The following is a 22381-nucleotide window of genomic DNA, read 5'->3' as shown; positions in this document are numbered from 1 at the left end:
ATGGCCACATTTAAAACTGAAACTATTTTGAGGACAACCCACAAAAACCACATATAATTTAAACCATTCATAACCAGATACATTTTCTGTATGCTGCAATCACCAGGTCCTTGTGCTGGTTGACATATCCCGATCATTCCTTTGCACCTTGCCTATACACTGAACATCTTACAAAAGACAGAAAATTCCTGAAAAGCTCGACAGTATTCATGAAAGGGAACACAAAATCAACTGTTCAGATTGATGACCTTACATCATAAATGAAATGTTAACATTACTTATTTCATTTTAAACTTCCAGGATTTTAAGTATCATTCAGAGTTAAGCCTGCTTTAATCAGGTAAACTCTAAAGACAATGCTCCAAAACATTTAGAAAAAGAGAAAACATTATTCAAACATGAACCCAATCTGCTTAAACTAATAACACAAACAATTGTGCTACTTCTCGTCAATACTGAGTACATACACCCTTTAAACAATCACAGTCTAGGTTCAAAAAAGTATGTGAACCTCTGGGGGTAATGCCTTCTACAAAAGCTATTGAGATCAGTGTTCCAATCAATGAGATGAAATTGGAGGTGTGGATTGTAGAGGTGCTCTGCCCAATAAAAGATACAGTCAGGTTACTAACAGAGCCTGCTCTTTTCAAGCAAGATCTGTTTATGTGCACCATGCATCGATCAAAACAAATTTCAGGGGACCCTGAAAAATTGTAGAGATGCATCAAACTGGAAAAGGCTACATACGCATTTCTAAAGATCTGAGTGTTCATCAGTCAACAGTAAAAGAAATTGTCTACAAATGGAAGAAATTCAGTACTGTTGCTACATTCTGTAGGAGTGGGCACCTGCCAAGATTACACCAAGAGCATAATGGAGGTGAAAAAGAACCCAAGGGTAATGGCAAAAGACCTGCAAAAACCTCAAAGCACTTGCTAAAGTCTCTGTTTATATATCTACTAAAAGAAAAACACTGAACAAGAATGGTGCTCATGGAAGGACATCACAGAAACCACTGCTCTAAAAAACAAACAGTGCTGCATGTCTCAAGTTTGCAATAGACCACCTGTATGTTCCACAACACTTCTGGAACAATGTTCTGTGGACAGATGAGCTGAAAGTAGAGCTTTTTGGCAGAAATGCACACCAACACAAAAACCTCATTTCAACTCTGTAGTGGAAGGAGCATCACGGTGATAAAGTTTAAGGGAATAGGGGATTCTCAGATCCCCATAAACAATGAATTAAGTACTATGTCTGTGACTGCAATGTGTTTGAATAATATCTCACAGCTGCCCTCTTGGAGCACGATGATTAAAGTTGCCCAGATCCACATAGATGTCCCTGGGCTTTTCACACCTTTTGATTTTGACAAAAAGCAGTACCTGATGGAAATTAGACAGAACATTCCTTTCTTAATTAAAGCATAAATTTGATGGATGTTCTTATCTTTGTAATTAAGTTGTGGCTCCGGCAAACCAGGTAGGACATTCTTTTCTTTATTTAAGGTGGCTGGAGTGTCTAACAAATTGATTGTACTTTTGTATCAATAGTCCATTGACTTGACCGGAATAGTTATCAAACTGATTGTTCTCTGTATCAATAGTTCATTGCCTTGACTGGAATGGTTATCAAACTGATTGTTCTTTTGTATCGGTGGCCTTATAACTTCTGACAATTCTGACATCGGGCAGTGAACTTGTAAAACCGCCGGGGAGATGAGAAAGGGTCTCTCCCTGATGTCGGGTCTAAGTTCACTCGCCGGCTGAGCTCGAAGAAATAAACCGGTGAAAAGATAAGTAACGATCTTTTTGTGCTGTCGTTATTTGATCCAGCAAAGTTGCATTTACAATGACTTGGTGCTGCTTTGCTGCCTCAGGGCCTGGACAGCTTGCAATCGTTGATGGAACAACAAATACAAAATATTATCAAGACATTCTACAGGAGAACATCAGGGTAGCGGTCTGTCATCTGTAGCTTAGTAGAAGTTGGATGATGCAACAAGACAATGATCCAAAACACAAGAGTAAATCAACAGAATAGTTTAAAAAGAAGAAAATTCATGTTTTGGAATGGCCTAGTCAGAGTCCAGACCTTAACCCAATTGAGATGCTGTGGCATGACCTGAAGAGGGCTGTTCATGCAAGGTAACCCTGAAATATTGATGGGCTGAAACAGTTTTGTAAGGAAAAACGGTCTAAAATTCCTCCTCACCATTGTGCAAGTCTGATCAGCAGCTACAGGAAACAGTTGGTGGAGGTAGGTTATACCAGTTATTAAATACAACGGTTCATATTCTTTTTCCAGCCTGGACTATGAATGATAAAACAACGTATTCAATAAAGTCATGAGAAGTTCAATTCTTTGTGTGTTATTAGTTTAGGCAGATTGTGTTAGTCTATTATTGTGACTTAAATGAAGATCAGACCACATTTTATGAGTAATTAATGTAGAAAACTAGGCAGTTGCAAAGGGTTCACAAATGTTTTCTTGCAACTGTACTTTCTGTGACCATTTTGGTTTCCCATAGGTGTTCGTATTTCTTCACACTTCCCAAATAGTTGGCAGATTAATTTGCGTAAAAAAAAATTTCCCCTCATATACAATTGAGTGGAACATTTATGGGAAAATTATTGAGGGTTGTGGAATTCTGTGAGCTGTCATACATTTGATGAGCTATAAAGGGTCAATTCTATGTCGTATAAAAATATGGCAATCTGAAAATATTTCAACTCCAAAGTCAGGAAGCTAGATAAATATTCTCTGACCACCATCAGCAACTATTTATTTCTATGTACCAATTTAATCTGTGCATCTCAAGTTCACATTTATGTACGTTTGTAGCTTGTTTTTGAGGGAGGCGGCTTTGGGATACTATTCAAATAACCTTTTAACCCACAATACTACAATACTTGCGCTAGCTCTTTAAAAGTTTTTGCCAGTATCCAGTGTTAAACAACGACAGACTTGTAATCACCATTGTGTTATCATGGCACACTCAATCAAGTAAGAAAAGCCAACATAGTCCAACCTTCCATTTTCTGGTTCTTTACTATGGGAGTCTGAGGTCCAGAAATCATCAGTTAATTGAGCCTGAGGGCAGAATGGAGAGCAGCATAACCGAGTTCCAATTATCATGGTAAACCTGCTGATCCTACAGCCCTTATCCTGAAACAGAATGGGCTGCTCCTGTTATAAATTTGATATTTTACTGGAGATTACCTATCCTATTCCAAGACTCTTATGGCTTTAAAGGAAAATGCCACACCACATTAAAGCTAACAGAATAGCATCTGCCTTTCAAATATTTTTGGCAACACCACTGCCGAAAGAGATTGTACAACCACGGCCAGACAATGTCCTGAGACTGATGAGGTGGAAAGTGCAGGGTGGATGGACAGGTCAAATCCACAGGCCACATGTGATTGCATGAATTTTGGATGATACTCTAGTCCAATGGGCTGGTAAACAAGTGGCATATGAAATGCCAAAAACACAAAAGACAGCATGAGTACTCAAATAAAAGCATGGACATTCTTGTTGCACACAAATAAGCAATACCTCCAAAAATAACATTCATGGCATCAAATTTTGAAAGACTTAGCTCACAAAATTGTTGCCTTGTTTCTCTACAAGTCATTACATTTCTAAAGTATTAATTAGTTGTGAAACACTTTGCAAATTTTTATAGAAATAAGAAGTATTTTATAAAAGCTCATAAACACTGTAATCCCAACCAATCAATCATTACATCTTGTCAACCAGGAAAACTGATATGTGGTTACACATCATTTCCTGTTCCATCCACACCAAAATGTCACCACCTACACCATAAGCTTTTATTTTCCAAACAGCCTCTGCTGCATCATTTATTTATTCATCTTATCAAATGGCTTTTAGAAGTTTAGATATAGCACAACCACCGGTTCCCCTTTAATGCATGTTACTTTTTCAAAGACCGATATAGTTTTCAAACATACCTCACCTTTCATAAAACATCGTTGACTGCCTGATTACAAGGCATCATTGCTAACTGATCTGCTACAACACCTTGTAGGTTGTAACATTTCTTTTGGGACAAATATTAAACTAATTGGCCTCTCTTCCTTTTTGAGAAACACAAGTTATTTACGCTATTTCCTGATCTATTGGAAACCTTCCACAAATCTAGGGTATTTCAGAAAATTAGAAGGGTATCAACAACCCAGCAACCACTTCCTTTAATACTAGGATGAGATTGCACCAAGAGAAACACGGTAATCAATTTTTTTTTGTTATTAAATGAGGGATGAATTCTGGCCAAGACACAAATGGCCTTAAAATCTTTCATATACACCAAACAGTGTCTATTTAACACATCACACAGAAGACAGTGTTTCTCCAATGTTAAAACAATTTTATAAAAGCAAAATTTCAACTTGCATTGTCTGCTTAAATTCTAGAATATGGCTTGAATTCATTGCATTCAGGTAAGTAAGGATGATAAGCTAACACTTAACACACAAGTGCAGTCAAAAAGTTTTGCACATTATACAGACACACGAAACATACTGTACAACTCGGATAGATACACCTTCACATTTGTTACTTAGCACTTTAGAAATAGATCATGATTTAAAACTAAGCTAATAACCACAGAAAGTACTTCAGTTTTTATTCGTCTGGAGCACAGAATCCTTGAGACAAATTGGACTACAGACTATAGTTACCACAACTAGAGCGAAAATCTGTAGATGGCAGAAATATAAAAACAAAAAAATGCTGCAAATTTTCAGTATGTCAGCAATCAGAAGCAAAAAGCAGAACTGACATTTCAGATCAAGAACCTTTCATCAGATTAAAAAAGTGAGAACAGAGAAGCAGTGACAGAAAGATTAATTATGTATGACTCTGGCACAGAGTCTGGCCCTGTGGTTCAGAAATGTAGGGAAAGGAACAGGATAGCAGCAGTGATAGGGGACACTATAGTTAGGGAGCCAGACAAGCAATTCTATGGACGTAGGAAAGAAGCATGGATGATAGTTTGCCTCCCAGGTGCTAGGGTTCGGGATGCTTCTGATCGCGTCCACGATATCCTGAAGTGGGAGGAACAGCCAGAGGTCATGGTACATATTGGTACCAACGACATAGGTAGGAAAACAGACTATAGGGAGTTAGGAAGGCAGTTGAGCAGGACCTCAAAGGTAGTCATCTCGGGATTACTGCCTGTGCCACGTGACAAGTCAGTATTGGAATAGAGTGAGGTGGAGGATAAATGCGCAGCTGAGGGATTAGAGCAGGGGGCAGGGATTCTGATTTCTGGATCATTGGGACCTCCTTTGAGGCAGGAGTGACCTATACAAAAAGGACAGGTTGCACTTGAATCCCAGGGGGACCAATATCCTGGCAGGGAGGTTTGCTAAGGCTACTGGGGAGAGTTTAAACTAGGATTGCTGGGGGTGGGAACCAAACTGAAGAGATGGAGGAAGAGGCGGCTGGCACACAAATAGAGAAAGCTTGGAGACAGTGCGAGAGGGAGGATTTGCGATATATCTATTTTAATGCAAGGAGTATTATGAACACAGCGGATGATCTTAGAGGGTGGATCAGTACTTAGAACCATGATGTTGTGGCCATTACAGAGACTTGGATGGTTCAGGGACAGGAATGGTTACTTTAAGTGCCAGGCTTTAGATGTTTCAGAAAGGACAGGGAGGGAGGCAAAGAGATGGGAGCGTGGCACTGTTGATCAGAGGTAGTGTCACGGCTGCAGAAAAGGAGGAAGACACGGACGGATTGCTTATGGAGTCTCTGTGGGTGGAAGTTAGGAACCGGAAGGGGTCAATAACTCCAATGGGTGTTTTTTTATAGACCACCCAACAGTAACAGGGACATCGAGGAGCCAATAGGGAGACAGATTCTGGAAAGGTATAATAATAACTGAGTTGTCATGGTGGGAGATTCTAATTTCCCAAATATTGATTGGAATCTCTCCAGATTGAGTGGTTTAGATGAGATGGAGTTTGTTAGGTGTGTTCAGGAAGGTTTCTTGACACAATATGTAGATAAGCCTACAAGAGGAGAAGCTGTACTTGATCTGATTTTGGGAAATGAACCTGGTCAGGTGTCAGATCTCTCAGTGGGAAAGCATTTGGGAGACAGTGATCACAGTTCTATCTCCTTTACCGTAATACTGCAGAGGGATAGGAACAGACAAGTTAGGAAAGTGTTTAATTGGAGTAAGGGGAAATAGGCTTATCAGGCAGGAACTTGGAAGCATAAATTGGGAACAGATGTTCTCAGGGAAACGTACGAAAGGAATGTGGCAAATGTTCAGGGGATATTTGTGTGGAGTTCTCCATAGGTATGTTCCAGTGAGACAGGGAAAGGATGATAGGGTACAGGAACCATGGTGTACAAAGGCTGTTGTAAATCTAGTCAAGAGGAAAAGACCATACAAAAGGTTCAAAAAAACTAGGTAATGATAGAGATCTAGAAGATTATAAGGCTAACAAGAAGGAGCTTAAGAAAGAAATTAGGAGAGCCAGATGGGGCCATGAGAAGGCCTTGGCGGACAGGATTAAGGAAAACCCCAAGGCATTCTACAAGTATGTGAAGAGCAAGAGGATAGGACCAATCAAGTGTGACAGTGGATAAGTGTGTATGGAACTGGAGGAGATAGCAGAGGTACTTAATGTGTACTCTGCTTCAGTATTCGCTACGGAAAAGAATCTTGGTGATTGTAGGGATAACTTACAGCGGACTGTAAAGCTTGACCATGTAGATATTAATAAAGATGATGTGCTGGAACTTTTGGAAAGCATCAAGTTGGATAAGTCACCAGGACCAGACGACAAAACGGACAAAAGGAGCAGTCAAATACAGGACACTTGTGTTTACCCCGAGAAAGACTACCATGAAGCCTGCGACTATGTGACGTGCGCATGCGCGTACTTGCCGTTTTTTCCCCCACAATTTGGTTTTGGCTTAATCTTCCCGACTACAGTGTACATACATTATTTCTACTTTATATAGGCTGTGTATTTATCATATCATTCCTGATTTTACTATATGTTAGCATTATTTTAGGTTTTATGTGTTATTTGGTATGATTGGGTAGGTTATTTTTTGGGTCTGGGAACGCTCAAATTGCTCGTACATGCTTTGGTCGGGGATCGCTACTATATAAAATATTGCAGTTAATTCAATTTGAAGCCTTTTCTGCTAAAAGAGCCAACTACTGAGCAAATAACTAAGCCTCCTTCAATTAATTCCAGTTAGTTTCCTTTTAAAGGAAGATTTAAAGGAAAACTGAAATTGCTTACCTTCTCTGGAGCTATATCACTCAGTGGAAATGAATGCAATTAATGAACCTTTTTTGTCTGATTTCCCAGCTTAGTTGCTGGAAACTACAAGAAACTAGTAGTCTGACAAAAAGATTCATAAAATATCATTTGAATTGCAAAACAGAGGGGTGGGGGAAGAAGTAAAATAAATAAAAGTACTAAGAACATATACAGTGAACCCAGTGAATGAAATTATGGAAACAAAAATGAATTTTGTATTACAGGTGAACATACAAAATATTCCAGAGATGCAAGCTCAACACTCTCCCTGGGAAAATGGCTCTGGATGGAGAAAGGTGGGAAGTTAAGCAATGATGGAATATGGAGATATGGCACTCGTCATAGACTAGTGGCTCCAGCAACATTGCTTCCTTATCTGGCACATAAGGAAGCCTATGAAACATTGGAATGAAAAACATGATGGATAGATTCTCCTGATGGTAGAATCCGAAGATTCCTTGCTTCAAGAAGGCAAAATTTTTACCAGTGCCTAAGAAGAATACTGTGAGCTGTGTTAATGACGGTCGCCCGGTAGCACTCACATCTACAGTGACAAAATGCTTTGAGAGGTTGGTCATGACTAGAATGAGCTCCTGCCTCAGCAAGGACCTGGACCCATTGCAATTTGCCTATCGCCACAATAGATCAACAGGAGATGTAATCTCAATGGCTCTTCAACGGCTTTAGACACCTGAATAACACCAACACCCATGTCAGGATGCTGTTCATCGACTATAGCTCAGCATTTAATACCATCATTCCATCATTCCCACAATCCTGATTAAGAAGTTGCAGAACTTGGGCCTCTGTACCTCCCTCTGCAATTAGATCCTCTAGTTCCTAACCGGAAGATGACAATCTGTGCGGATTGGTGATAACATATCCTCCTCGCTGATGATCAACACTGGTGCACCTCAGGGTTGAGTGCTTAGCCCACTGCTCTACTCTTTATATACCCATGTCTGTGTGGCTAGGCATAGCTCAAATACCATCTATAAATTTGCTGATGATTCAACCATTGTTGGTAGAATCTCAGGTGGGGACCGGAGAACATACAGAGTGAGGTATGCCAACTAGTGGAGTCGCAGCAACAAGCTGGCACTCAACGTCAGTAAGACGAAAGAACTGATTGTGGACTTCCGGAAGGGTAATACAAAGGAACACATACTAATCCTCACAGAAGGATCAGAGGTGGAGAGAGTGAGCAGTTTCAAGTTCCTGAGTGTCAAGATCTCTGAGGACCTAACCTGGTCCCAACATATCAATGCAGTTATAAAGGAGACAAGACAGCAGCTGTATTAGAAGTTTGAAGAGATTTGGTATGTTAATAAATACTCAAGAACTGTACCATGGAGAGCATTCTGACAGGCTGCATCACCGTCTGGTATGGGGTGGGGGGGGGGGGGCGCTACTGCACAGGACTGAAAGAAGCTGGTGAGGGTTGTAAATTTAGTCGACTCCATCTTGGGTACTAGCCTACAAAGTACCCAGGATATCTTCAAGGAGCAGTGTCTCAGAAAGGCAGAGTCCATTACTAAGGACCTCCAATACCCAGGGCATGCCCTTTTCTCACTGCTATCATCAGGTAGGAGGTAGAGAAGCCTGAAGGCACAACCTCAGCGATTCAGAAACAGCTTCTTCCCCTCCGCCATCGAAATCCTAAATGGACATTGAACACTACTTTAGATTTTTAATATAGTATTTCTGTTTTTTGCACAATTTTAGTTTATTCAATATATGTATATGGTAACTGATTTACTTATTTATTATTTTATTTTGTGTGTGTTTTTCTATATTATGTATTGCATTGGACTGCTGCTGCTAAGTTAACAAATTTCATGTCACACGCCGGTGATTATAAACCTGATTCTGAAGATCAGGACACAAGCCTGACAAACGCTTGGAAGATGTGTGACATGTCAACTACATTTCTTTGCCAAGTGTCAAGGATTCTCAGATGTACTACTGGTAAGAGTGAACAAGTCTTCAAGATGGGTGGAAGCTATTCTAGCAAAGAGGCCACTGCCCCCCCCCCCACACACACAGCAAAAACTGATCAAGAACTATATTCCTAGGTGGCAATTTGCCATCTCACATCAACGCTGACCAAGGAACACATTTTACTTGGAGTCTTCATTAGGAATTATGTCAATTGATGAACATTGAATGGTCTTTTCATCACCCATATCACCCAGAGTCATCAGGACAAGTCGAATAAATGAATGGAACCATCAAAGAGCGCTAAGTATCATATGCAAGACATACCATGGCCTATGGCTCTTCCTAATGTGTAGCATCAGAGCACCACAAAAAGAAAACTAAATTAAGTCAATTTCAGGTGATAACAGGGAGTCCTATGTCCTGCTGGGAGCCCTCGATTTCAGTAAGGCTGATAGCCACATTATGGCAGAGAGCTTAGTTATCTTTTAAATCAACCCAAGCTGTCCAGACTGTTTTTCAACAGGTTTCTGCCCCTTGGAGTGATACGGCAGGAGGAGGACACACCCCGATTCCTGATTAAAACCACGTAAGGATCCATTGGGAGCTCGCTGGGAAGGTCTTTACCAAGTGCCGTTAATTACCAACTTACTGGTAAAAGTAGAAGGTAAAAGTAAGTGGATACACACCAGCCACTGTAAGTGAGCTGAAGTAGTACCTGATGAGGACAAGTACTGTGGTTAACATGCTAGTAACCTCTTGACCCACTGCCTACACTGCTAGACTACAGCAAGCACATCACTGACCAACCAAAAGACTTTGAGTAAGTCAATAACTACTGGACATTATGAAGCTTATTCGACTATTATTTGTTGTTATATTTTTGCTAATTTTTCCTACTCACACTGTACCAATTGAAATGACTCAATGTATACTTGCGAATAGCACATGAATTTGTTGATGCTGTTCTGTATGTCAATATATACTGCACACAATAATATTCCCCAATGCTAGGCATTACTTCAGACCCAGAACTAACATGCAACTTTCTTAAACATTCCAGCAATGATGATGTTGAGATCGTGCCTATGATTCATTATTTTCAAGGAAGACAGAAATATACGATGATCATGCCCCACACATTGGATCACTTATGTAATGAGATATCTCTATATCTGCATCTAATATTCATGACAAAACTATTCAGTCTTTTCATTATTCACATTTAAAGTTACATTTTGTTTAAGTTCAGAAGATACCATCTCAGTAGGGCATAGCTCATTCACTTACAGTTTACACTGCCTTAAATGGGGTAATGACTCTGAAATTTTCATTGACGATACACATCAGAGAAATATTGTAATTCAACAAAGCTCCTGTCAATTAATAAGAATTTATATACTTAGTGATACAGTGTGGAATAGGCCCTTCAAGCCACGCCACCCAGCAACACCCGACAAACCCAATTAATCCTAACCTAATCACGGAGAACTTAAAAAGACCAATTAACCTACCCAGCACGTCTTTGGACTGTGGGCAGAAACCAGAGGTCCCGGAAAAAAAACCCACACAATACATGGGGAGGACATACAGAGACTCCTTACAGAACACCAGAATTAAACTCTGAAACCCGGAACACCCCAAGCTGTAACAGCGACGTGCCAACTGCCTGTGCTATGGTGGTGCCCAATACATACTGTATTGTCATGTAACATTATGTACTTCATGTGCAGAAATGGAGTTTATACCTCCCTGTCACATAATTGCTTAGGATCTTAATAAAGGTATGTTTTCTCTGCCATGACACACACACACACACCTACCTGATCTCCTGCATCTAGAAGTAAACGAGACATTTCAGAAGAAGATGGTTTTGCAACAACTTTATTCCCATTTTATGATGTTACAAGGAGGAAAAAGAGATTGAAAATGCTGCTGCAGCCTTGGAAAGGGATAGAAATGACACTGCTGATGCCTTGGGAAAAATAGCAACATAAGCGGTCGCCATGCAGAAGATGGTCCTTCAAAATCATTTGGCATTAAATCTTCTCCGGGGGGGGGGGGGGGGGAGAGAAAAAACATGTGCAGTTATTGGGAAGGAGTGCTGTACTTATGAGCCTGAAGACATAACTGATTTGGTTGATCATATATGTAAAGCAGCAGTTAAAATGCATCAATCTGATGGATGGGATTTCCTTGACTAGATTCATTTAAGTGTCCGAAACTGGGGTTACAAATATTATGAATCATATTATGCATTCTAATGCGCCTTATCACTATTTACATCTTTTTTTATTTGTTTAAGGGCAATCATTAATAGAACACACCCTATCCTCGTCATATGTGTCTTCAGACAATGCGGATTCACAGTTATGCGAGGAACCTATTTCTACCAACTTCTCCTTATATGTGTCCAAAACTCAGTTATGAGAGGAGCACTGCTTTCCCGCTAATACAAGTCATGTGCGCACGCCTCACAATCTCACTGTTGGGATGAGAAGCACCGCTTTCCCGCCAGTACAAGTCAGGTGCACGCACCTCACAGTCTCACTGTTGGGACGACAGGCACCACTTTCCCGCCAATACAAGTCAGGTGCACGCACCTCACAATGTAACTCCAGCCAGTCTCGCATTGGCTTTGGCAAGGTGTGGATGCGCAATCTTGCGCTCGTAAACTTTTGTTGGTTTCACCTAAGGTGCAGTGATTTTGTGCTTGAAATATTTAACTATGCCTCCTAAGCGTCCGATGTCATGTCCTGGGCCATCAGCCGAGCGGCAGAGAACCACTTTAACACTTGACAAAAAGGTGGAAATTATAAACAGGGCGGCATCAGCTGAAGGTAACACAGCTCTGGGACGCTACTGCTGGGAACAGAATCTTGCCTTTAAACTTTTGTTGCTTGACAATGCGCCAGACCATCCTAAACATTTGGACAGCATTCATTGTAACATAACCGTGCATTTCCTGCCACCTAACACATCGCTGATTCAACCACTCGACCAAGGTGTGATCCACATTCAAGGCGTACGTATTTTTTTTTACGGTGAACTATCTCTCAGATGCTGCAAGCAACCCCGGGAGTTTACCAACGGTGAGGGAATGGTGGAAGTCGGAACACTTGGCACAAATGGCGATGAACATGGACCCAAGTTTAGATCGGAGTCAGCATTTCAGTCAACCCTGTCCCTGCCATCAACCCTTCTTCCCTACAAGCAAATTTATGCTGAAAAACAAAATGCTGCCAAGCAAACAACCCTCACCACTTTCTTCAAATCAGTGTCATCTCCTGCTGCTGGCAGTTCTAAGAGTTCTGTGAGTCTTCCTTCACCCCTTGCTGTGCTTGTTATGATCCTGACAACCACAACCATCCACCTTATCCATGTAAAGCTGCCCGACACCACAACAACCACTCATCTCCCGGAGCGAACACACCTGCCTCTGTTGGTGAGTACTGTACACCCGAGGATGTTAACTTTCTTTGATTTATTACATTGAATATTACCTGAAATTGATGAAATCTAATACAAATGTTGTCTTGTGGTACTGCATTTGTGTCATATTGGTATGAAAATGTGAATAAATTACAGATAAAACATACTTAGGAAGTTCTCTGAACGCATCCCTATTTTCTCTATTTAAATAATTATTCACGTTACGTGTCGAGTGCGAGGAACATATCCTCCGCATATAACGAGGATAGGGTGTAGTTCAATCTCCCCTAACTGTGCCTGATAATCTACCCTACAATGATATAATCCTATGAATATGCTGAAGAATATATAGCCTTTGATATATCTTAACAGGTAGTTCTTGATTTTAGATTTTATAGATACGAGTACCTCTGTGTCTGAATTTTCAGAAGTTATGATTCTAAATGTGTGATTTAGCATCAAAGGGGACATTGTTGGTTTGCATCGTATTTTTAGACTTATTTTCTTTGCAGTTTAACAATTATTTGTCTGCTTGTATTTTATATACATGTAACTGTGTAGTCTGCTTCCTAGTGGCCACAGTATGTATATGCAGTCGTTCAGTGTATATGGTTCCTTAAGGTAGTCATAGCCAGGAGAGAGAGTGAGAATAAGCACCCACTACCTGTTAAATATGCCCAATGGTGTGCATCTCAAATAGCCTCTGACAACCAAATTCAGCTCCCGGCCTTCATGTGTGGCTTAGCTACTAAGCCAGTGGAACCGTTTCTACTTTCAGAAAGGCAAAGATGGTTACTGGCTCCTTAAAACCAGTCACTTCAGGCAGATGGGTCTTGCTAGCATGGTTGGTAGATCATCTAGAAGGAAAACTCTGATCTCAAACCTCCACTATCTTACGGCTATTCCCTCGCATGGCGAAGGCTTCCGGAGTAAATCAGAAGAAAAATCCGGAGCTGAAATCCCTAGGGCAATCCTTCGTTAAATTCAATGCTGAATGGCAATTTCTGCAATGCCACTGGTACCAAACTGCATCAGTCTCCGCCATTCCTTTGGATTCATCAGTTGTGTGGAGAGGGAGCCTGCTGTACGGGCAATAGCTTGCTCTCCTTGTTGTAATACCCTGACTAGCATATCACGTAGATAGCTAGGACGCAATATGTATGGTTGAGTCCTACCAACAGAAGACCTCAATGTGTTCCCTAGTAGTTATACATGTATGATTCTGGAAAGTTCTGAAGCTTCTCTTGGTTGACTCTTATCCGTGAATTCAAACAGAATTTTCCTTAGCTTTGTAGTATAAAAGAGTTGATACACGTTGCCTGTCCCCCTCTTCAATTAGTCTATAACAGAACATTTTCATCTCCCTTTGCTCCATTAACGCTTAATAAAACGGTCGTGAAGCAAAAAGTTATGTGCCTCTTTCCTGACTCTGGAAAGAACCTTGGATTAAAACATCAGAATCCAACAGGAACATGCCAAAACCTTTTGTAAAAGATGCTATATGGAAGATAATTTCTCTTTTTAACAGTGAGTTTGGGGGAAAAAAAAGTTAGAATCCTCATTAAAACCCAGAACAAAATGCACAATATAAATAAATGTTTGTGGATGCAGCTAAAATTCCTTGGCATAATCTCTTAAATAAGCACAAATTTAACCTGCATTAGAATTGGGTCTCACATGCAATGAATGCTGGGACTGCAGGGATTGCTCCTGGGACTTGTATATAGATACGACTTCGATGAGAATGTAAGGGACATGATTAGCAAGTTTACAGATGACACAAGAATTGGTGGAATGCAGATAACAAAGGTTTAAAGATAAAGCAGAATATGGATCAGCTGAGTGAAATACTGAATGCAATCAGAAAGTGTCAGGGACCTTAGGAGCATGGATGTATAGAGAGGCCTATAGGAGCACATAGCTCCTGAAAGTGGCAACACAAGTGATCAGGGTAGCACGAGAAGCCTTCAGTATGTTTACCTTTATAGACAGAGACACCAAGTATGAGAGTTGAAACATCATGTTGCAGTTGCATAAAACACTGGTTAGACCACCTCTTAAGATCACCACATAACAGGAAGGATTTAGTAGCAAGAGAAAGTGTAGAAGTGATTTTACCAGATGCTGCCTGGAATGGAGCATTGTAGTTATAGAAATGAGATTAGTTGGGTTTATTCTCACTGGAACATAGCGACTTTATGGAGTCTTATATTATTAGAAGCACAATAGATAGAACCTTCCCAGAGCAGTGGAGTATGAAACCGGAGGATTACTGTTACAGAGTTCCAGAGCGGGGTGGTGGGGGGAAGGGCTGAGCTTTTCCCCAAACAGAAGATGATGAATATTTGGGAAAAGTTGCCAGAGGACGTAAATATTATTAATGTTTGAAAGGCGTTTGCACAGGTACTTGGAACAGATCATCACACATGTAATGAGGGCAGATGGGATTAACATAAATAGGCATCACAGTTGCTTTGGATGAGGTGGTTATAAGGGCCCATTTATGTACTGTATGTATCTTCGATTCTAAGCCTGCTCATTTAAACATAAACTGATCTTCAACACATCTACAAGATAAAGGATCTACTCTGTATCCAGCATAGGCCACAGCAATTTACTTGTACATATGTGTTTCCAAGCACAGACTTCAAAATAAATGGAGTATGTCTTTATTAAAGGTACCAATCTGTACTGTGAATTCCAGTAAATCACATATGTATTTGTATGAAAATTAATCTACAAAAGAAAAATAATTAAGAGTTCTGATTTACTGGTTAACTTGTTAGCTTCATCCATGAAAGGGCCTTAACTCTACATTATCTTTGCTCACAAGTACAAAGTTAGGTAGGAAAGCAAATTATGAAAAGGACACGGAAGCTAAACAAGTGCATACTATAGATGATTAAAGCAAAAAAAAATGCAACAGAGGAAATTTGGGAACTTTGGTAGGGCTGTTTTTCTTCGAAAAGAATGCTGTTGTGAGGAAGAGTGCGCACCACCATATAGTGATAATAAGATAGACAAACAGAATGCTGGTCTCATTGCAAGGGGAATAGATTATAAAAGGAAGGAAATATTGAATCAACTACAAAAGGCATTGACACAGTTTACAAAAGTGTTACAAGATGATTCCTAGGGTGAAGAGCTTGTATTCTGGGAAAAGACTAAATTAGTACGGCCGATGCTCACTGTAATTTTGAAGAATGTCAGGTGATCTTATTGAAGTATAAGCCAAAACGATTATTAACATAGACCCCGAATCACTGCAGTCATTCAAATGATATTTTATGAATCAGGTGGCAGGCTACTATTTTCTTGCAGTTTCCAGCAACTAATCTGGGAAATCAGACAGAAAAAGGTTCATTAATTGTATTCATTTCCACTGAGTGAAATAGCTCCAAAGAAGGTAAACAATTTCAGTTTATGCACATTTGCTAAAATACAACAAAATTAACACAAAGTATTTTCATCTTTTTGTTAGATTCGGGGTAACACGAGCACAGTGAAACAAAGTGAAAACACTAAAACTCAAGAGGCAAGGTATTGTGTAGATTCAAGCCAGATTGGCAAGGCAGGGAGACTCAATGAGTCAAGAACAAGCTGCAGCAAAAATTTCCAAAAAGCTTAACAAAAATAAGAGGCTTTTTTTTGCATCTTACTTCAGAGACACAATTATACGCAGCATCTCCTCATTGGAGCGGATTAAACAACATTGAAGTTCACAATTAAATCTCTCTCTGACAGTCACATATGGGTTTGAGGATAACTTTCTTCCATTCCCATTGAATGGGAGGTGCCTCTGGGAATTGGGCAATGCATCACAGGTACCACAAGACTTGACAGAATGTGATCTTGACCTCCTGTCAAAGAGGCCCAAGACAACTGAAAACTAGTTTCTAGGATTACTAGAAATATTGAAAGTCCTGGATAGAGTAGACATGGAGAGGAAATTTGCTTTAATAGGAGAGCTAGGATCTGAGGGCACTGCCTCAGAATAAACAGATATCCCTTTAAAACTGAAAAGGAATTTCTTCAGCCGGGGAAGTGATACTGTAGAGTTAAGCAACACTCACAAAACGCTAGAGGAATTCAGCAGGTCGGGCAGCGTCAGTGGAAACGATGAGTCGACATTTCGGGCTGGAAACGTCTACCTGTTGATCCGTGTCTATGCCCACCTGGACAAGCCAGCGAGCACTGTGAGGGTCATGTTTTTTGACTTCTCCAGTGCGTTCAACACCATCCACCCTGCTCTGCTGGGGGAGAAGCTGACAGCGATGCAGGTGGATGCTTCCCTGGTATCATGGATTCTTGATTACCTGACTGACAGACCACAGCACGCGTGCTTGCAACACTGTGTGTCTGACAGAGTGATCAGCAGCACTGGGGCTCCACAGGGGACTGTCTTGTCTCCCTTTCTCTTCACCATTTACACTTCGGACTTCAACTACTGCACAGAGTCTTGTCACCTTCAGAAGTTTTCGGATGACTCTGCCATAGTTGGATGCATCAGCAAGGGAGATGAGGTTGAGTACAGGTCTACGGTAGGAAACTTTGTCACAGGGTGTGAGCAGAATTATCTGCAGCTTAATGTGAAAAAAGACTAAGGAGCTGGTTGTAGACCTGAGGAGAGTTAAGGTACCGGTGACCCCTGTTTCCATCCAGGGGGTCAGTGTGGACATGGTGGAGGATTACCGGTACCTGGGGATACGAATTGACAATAAACTGGACTGGTCAAAGAACACTGAGGCTATCTACAAGAAGGGTCAGAGCCGCCTCCATTTCCTGAGGAGACTGAGGTCCTTTAACATCTGCCGGACGATGCTGAGGATGTTCTATGAGTCTGTGGTGGCCAGTGCTATCATGTTTGCTGTTGTGTGCTGGGGCAGCAGGCTGAGGGTAGCAGACACCAACAGAATCAACAAACTCATTCGTAAGGCCAGTGATGTCGTAGGGATGGGACTGCACTCTCTCACGATGGTGTCTGAAAAGAGGATGCTGTCTAAGTTTCATGCCATCTTGGTCAATGTCTCCCATCCACTACATAATGTACTGGGTGGGCACAGGAGTACATTCAGCCAGAGACTCATTCCTTCGAGATGCAGCACAGAGCATCGTAGGAAGTCATTCCTGCCTGTGGCCATCAAACTTAACAACTCCTCCCTTGGAGGGTCAGACACCCTGAGCCAATAGGCTGGTCCTGGACTTATTTCCTGGCATAATTTACATATTGCTATTTAACTATTTATGGTTCTATTACTATTTTTTATTTATGGTGCAACTGTAACGAAAACCAATTTCCCCCGGGATCAATAAAGTATGACTATGACTATGAATGGAGTTGAAAAAAAAATCAGCCATGATTGAGTAGGAGGGCAGACCCGATGGGCCAAATGACCCATTTCTACTCCTACATCTCATGGTCTAATGGGTTAATATCGAAGCGGGAGCTGTACGGTTAAGATGGCGCTAAACTCCTTTGCTTGAATCTTCGGAAACAGCTCTATTTCTATCTTTCGTATCTTTTTTTCCCACCTTTTCAAGGTTCTTTCGAAGACCTTGACCTGGAGTTACACTCTGACTTAGGTTCTTTGCAGGAATGGAACCCGTTCTCAGGCCCTCATAGCCAGCTGCTTTTTGATATGCCAAGGATGCGACCTGGAAGACTAGTGCGCCTTCAGGGTACTGGATTTTCGTGACCCTGAAAACCGACTGTTTCAAGGCCGGTGCACAAATGAGCTGTCACAGGAGTGCACGGAACATCGGAGCTGTGTGTCCAGAGACCTTAGCCTTTCTTGGGCCGATTCTCTGGAAACAGAGTTTGGAAAAAGTGACGCAACAGGCTTTTAACATCATAAATCAGTAAATTGTTTGTAACGCCTCCCCTCTCGCTGTGAAACAGGGACACCTTTTTCCCCTTATTAGGAAGAGAGAGAGCCTGTGGTATGCCGAATTACTGGGTGAACGAGTAGTCTTTGGGGTACTGCAAGTCTCTCTTTATTGATGCTTTGCTGCATGCTTGAGTGCTCGTTGGAGGGCGCTGATGCTTTTTCATTGGTGGTTGGGGGGAGGGATCGTTACCTTGCTGCTGCTGCTTGTGCATGGGAGGGAAAACTGGGGGGACTTTGGGATTTAACTGTTATTCATTCTCTGGGACACTCTGCTGTTTTTGAGGATGTTTGCAAAGAAAAATGATTTCAGGATTTAATGTTTCTCTGACATTAAATGTACCTATTGAACCTATTATATTTTGAAAAACAGTTTAATCAAGCAACTTTGAACTAACGCCTTGATGCAGTAAAATATTGGTTGCTAAGCCGAGCCAAACAGCAGCAAATCACTAGAAGAGTCACTGAATCACAGGACATAAACTTCACATTTACAGCATTAAGTCCACAGGTGACATAAACTCCTGAAGTTTAGAGGAAATCAAGCAACTACCAACTATAGTTTTGGTCAGTCAGAGTGTAAAATACCATATCCAGCTGAAGATCTTCAAGACACTCAAGGCAATAGTAGAAGATTCAAAATGTACCTGATTTATCATATTAAGACATTATATAAATACTCTGATGTTATCTAAATCTACAGAAAATACAGTGAAAGCAACCACCAATAGATCTGCTGTGGAGTGAAGAACAGCACGTGGAATGATCAGGATGCTTCGGACTGTGCCAGTTCCAATTAAACAGCAGATAAAATGATGAAAATGTGTGAATTGGTTTGTTCTGTCATCAGAATTAGATCAGACTGAAGGTTAGTGCCTGGAGGGAGAATGAAGCAGCCACACCCTACCATTGAGCAGTATCACTCTGGTTCTTGTGGAAGAACAAGAACCAATGGCCAAGGAGTGCAGCTGGTTCTTAAGCACAGCTTAAGACAACACAATTATCAAGCATAAGTTATGAACAACTAGAGAGCATAAAGCAAGTTTCACAATGTTTTCCAATTTTTCAAACAACTCAATAGAACAAAATTATTTTCAATACACTTATCACATAATAATTCGAAGTTAATAAAATGAGCACTGAATATAATCAAGGTCATAGAGAGTCAGAGACAAACAACACGGAAACAGGTGCTTTGGCCTGGTGTCTGTGCCGAGCATCAAGCGTTCACTATTTACTTATTTAGCGATAGGCCCTTCCAATCCTTTGAACCACACTTCCAAGCAACCCGATTTAACAAACTAATCATGGGACAATTTACAATTAACGTCACGCTAACTGCTAGGCTACCTTTTTACACTATTCCTACTTTATTCTCCCTAATTCCCCCCAGATTTTATCAATCATCTACACTCTATGGACAAGTTACCCTCCAACTCACAGATCTTTTGGCCTGTGGGACTAACCCACATGGTAACAAGAAAGTGCCAATATCACACAGCCTCAAGTCAGGATTGAGCCTAGGTCACTGAAGCTGTAAAGCAGTAGCTCTGTTGGTTGTGCCACTATGCTATCCTTACAAAATTACTGGCAAAACAGTTTATACAACACAAGTAGTGAAAATAAATAATACTAGGAAACATCAACAGAAATTTGAATTCTATTTGATAGAAAGTCACAATATCACAATCTCTACTTTGATATACAAGACAAAATCAAAACATAAATACTGGCAATCTCATATCAAAGTTAGTCAGCAGCAACAATTCTGAATTAAATGAAGGAATAACCTTAGTCTTTCAATATAGTAATACACTAAAAAAATCTCCACGTCCTCAATTCCACTACTATCTATGCAACTTAGTTAGAATATTACCAGATCTAAAAGAATAATTTTTCAGAACTTAAATCAGGGTTTCAGCCTAAAATTTGGGGCTTGGGTAAAATTGCTGGCAAGTTCAGTTCCGTCCTTTTTCTTATATACAAGTAGCAAAGGAATTTTTTTTAACAGAAAAAGAAACTTTGAACTGATAAAATTTTCGGTGCAAAATTTAGTTTGTAGACTAATGGCAAAATAAATTTAACATACGTATTTCCTCCATATCTCACCAACTTTAAAATATTCACATTATCGAAAATATCCATGCGTTTTTTTAAATCTTTAGATGTGAATTTGCAATATACATTGAGTTAATCAACCACAATCGCCCCGACTATAAACTTGTAGGCTTTGCTGCCCACATACAAACCCACATCACGCCCCATCTCCCATAAGCTCACTGACTAATATTGCCTCTGGCAATGCCATGCCTGTTTTAAAATGTTTAAAATCCTTTCATGGGCCCAACTTTCCCCTCCTTAACCCAATGTAACTACTGTTTCAGCCTACTTTACTAACAACAAAATTGTAGAAATACTCAGCATTTTGTACACACAGAAAGCATATAAGCATATTTCAGATTTCCACCTAGTAATCACTCTCTGAAAACAACTACTGCAATGGACCTTACCTCCTCACAACATATGATCTCCAAATTAGCATAGATGAACAACTGATTTTTAATTTCTCCATTACTGATACCTGCATGTTAAGGCAACAAAGCCCTAATCTCTGTAATTCCCTCATAAACCATTCCATTTCACCTTCCTCTTCTGTGAGGTTTCTTAAAACCTACCTCTGTGGCAAACTTAGTCACCTGTTCTCACACCTGTGACTGCACCAAGTTTTGCCAAGTAACATTTATGAAATAAAGTGACTCTAGAGATGTTGGAAATTTTGAGCAACACACACAAGATGCTGGAGGAACTACAAGTCTACAGATGAGAACAAACAGTTGACATTTTAGATCAAGCCCCATCATCAGAACATTAATGAAATACTTTCGTTGTATTCCAGAAATGTAACACCAAGAATATCTCACAAGTTACATTAATCAAATCACTCAATGAAATTGCACAGATAATATAAATACTTTAAATATAATTGTAAGCAGAAAGGGAGATAAACACTTATGTTAAATTCTTCACAGATCTTTGAACAGCCTGATTGAATTTTCTAACATTCCCTATGCTCATTTACCCCTTAAACCAAAGTGTCTTTTAGGAAACATAGTCTACAAACGTTGGTTTTAAAATAGACGCAGAAGCTCCTGACTATACCTTTAGCCTTTTGACCAATTCATCATTGGATATTTTATCAGTAATTTCCTTAACACCAGGAGGGTAGATGATGATTTTTCCATCCGCAGGTTTTGGCTGTGGGAAAGCCATCCTTCGATTTTTCCCTTTCTGTAGATCACTACCGGCCTCTGCTGGTCAAACACAAGTTTAAAATGTTACCCAAAAGCTTTCTTACCCTCTCTGCACTCTTTACCAGAATTAAACAATAATTCAAACACAAAATAGTTACAGAGCGGACCCACAAACTGCTTCCTATCTCAAAAGATATCCTCGTTCAAATGACCAGATATGGGAACTCCATAAGAGGTTATTTGAGTTTTTGCAGGGGAAAAAAAACAAATAGCAACCACAACATGCGCCCAACCCGCAGCCACAAAAAAGTTCTCGCGCCCGCCACCCGCCTGTATTTAGGGCCTAGAAAACTAGGCCTCGGTGCTGGGGTACAAGCGTCAACACAGCGTCTTCAAGACGGCTACAGGAGACCTTCTCCAATCCCGGTCCTGTACAACGTTCATTTATTTACAACTTCATGGCGGCGCGGAGGAAGGAGGGGTATACGAATTGGGGAAATACTCGCGAATATCCCGCCACAATTTACTATAAATAGGGAGCAGGTCGAAG

General features: G+C 40.5%; 1 protein-coding gene across 5 annotated transcripts in view; it reads right to left on the bottom strand.

Annotated features, from left to right (window-relative positions):
- Nucleotides 1-22381, bottom strand: part of pds5a (PDS5 cohesin associated factor A) — a 189658-nt gene that overhangs the window by 166923 nt on the left and 354 nt on the right. For 4 of the 5 annotated variants that reach the window (XM_072252835.1, XM_072252837.1, XM_072252838.1 and 1 more), the window contains exon 2: nt 21740-21888. In XM_072252835.1, the coding sequence (XP_072108936.1) occupies nt 21740-21850 (111 nt within the window). In that variant the 5' untranslated portion in view covers nt 21851-21888. Of the gene's footprint in view, nt 1-21739; nt 21892-22381 lie in introns of all 5 variants that reach the window. The other variant, XM_072252836.1, reaches the window with a different exon arrangement.

The sequence above is a fragment of the Mobula birostris genome, chromosome 3 (genome assembly GCF_030028105.1).
Source record: "Mobula birostris isolate sMobBir1 chromosome 3, sMobBir1.hap1, whole genome shotgun sequence".
NCBI classification, from domain to species: Eukaryota; Metazoa; Chordata; class Chondrichthyes; order Myliobatiformes; family Myliobatidae; genus Mobula; species Mobula birostris.
Note: the sequence above shows the minus strand (reverse complement) of the source record. Positions and strands in the feature narration are given on the sequence as shown.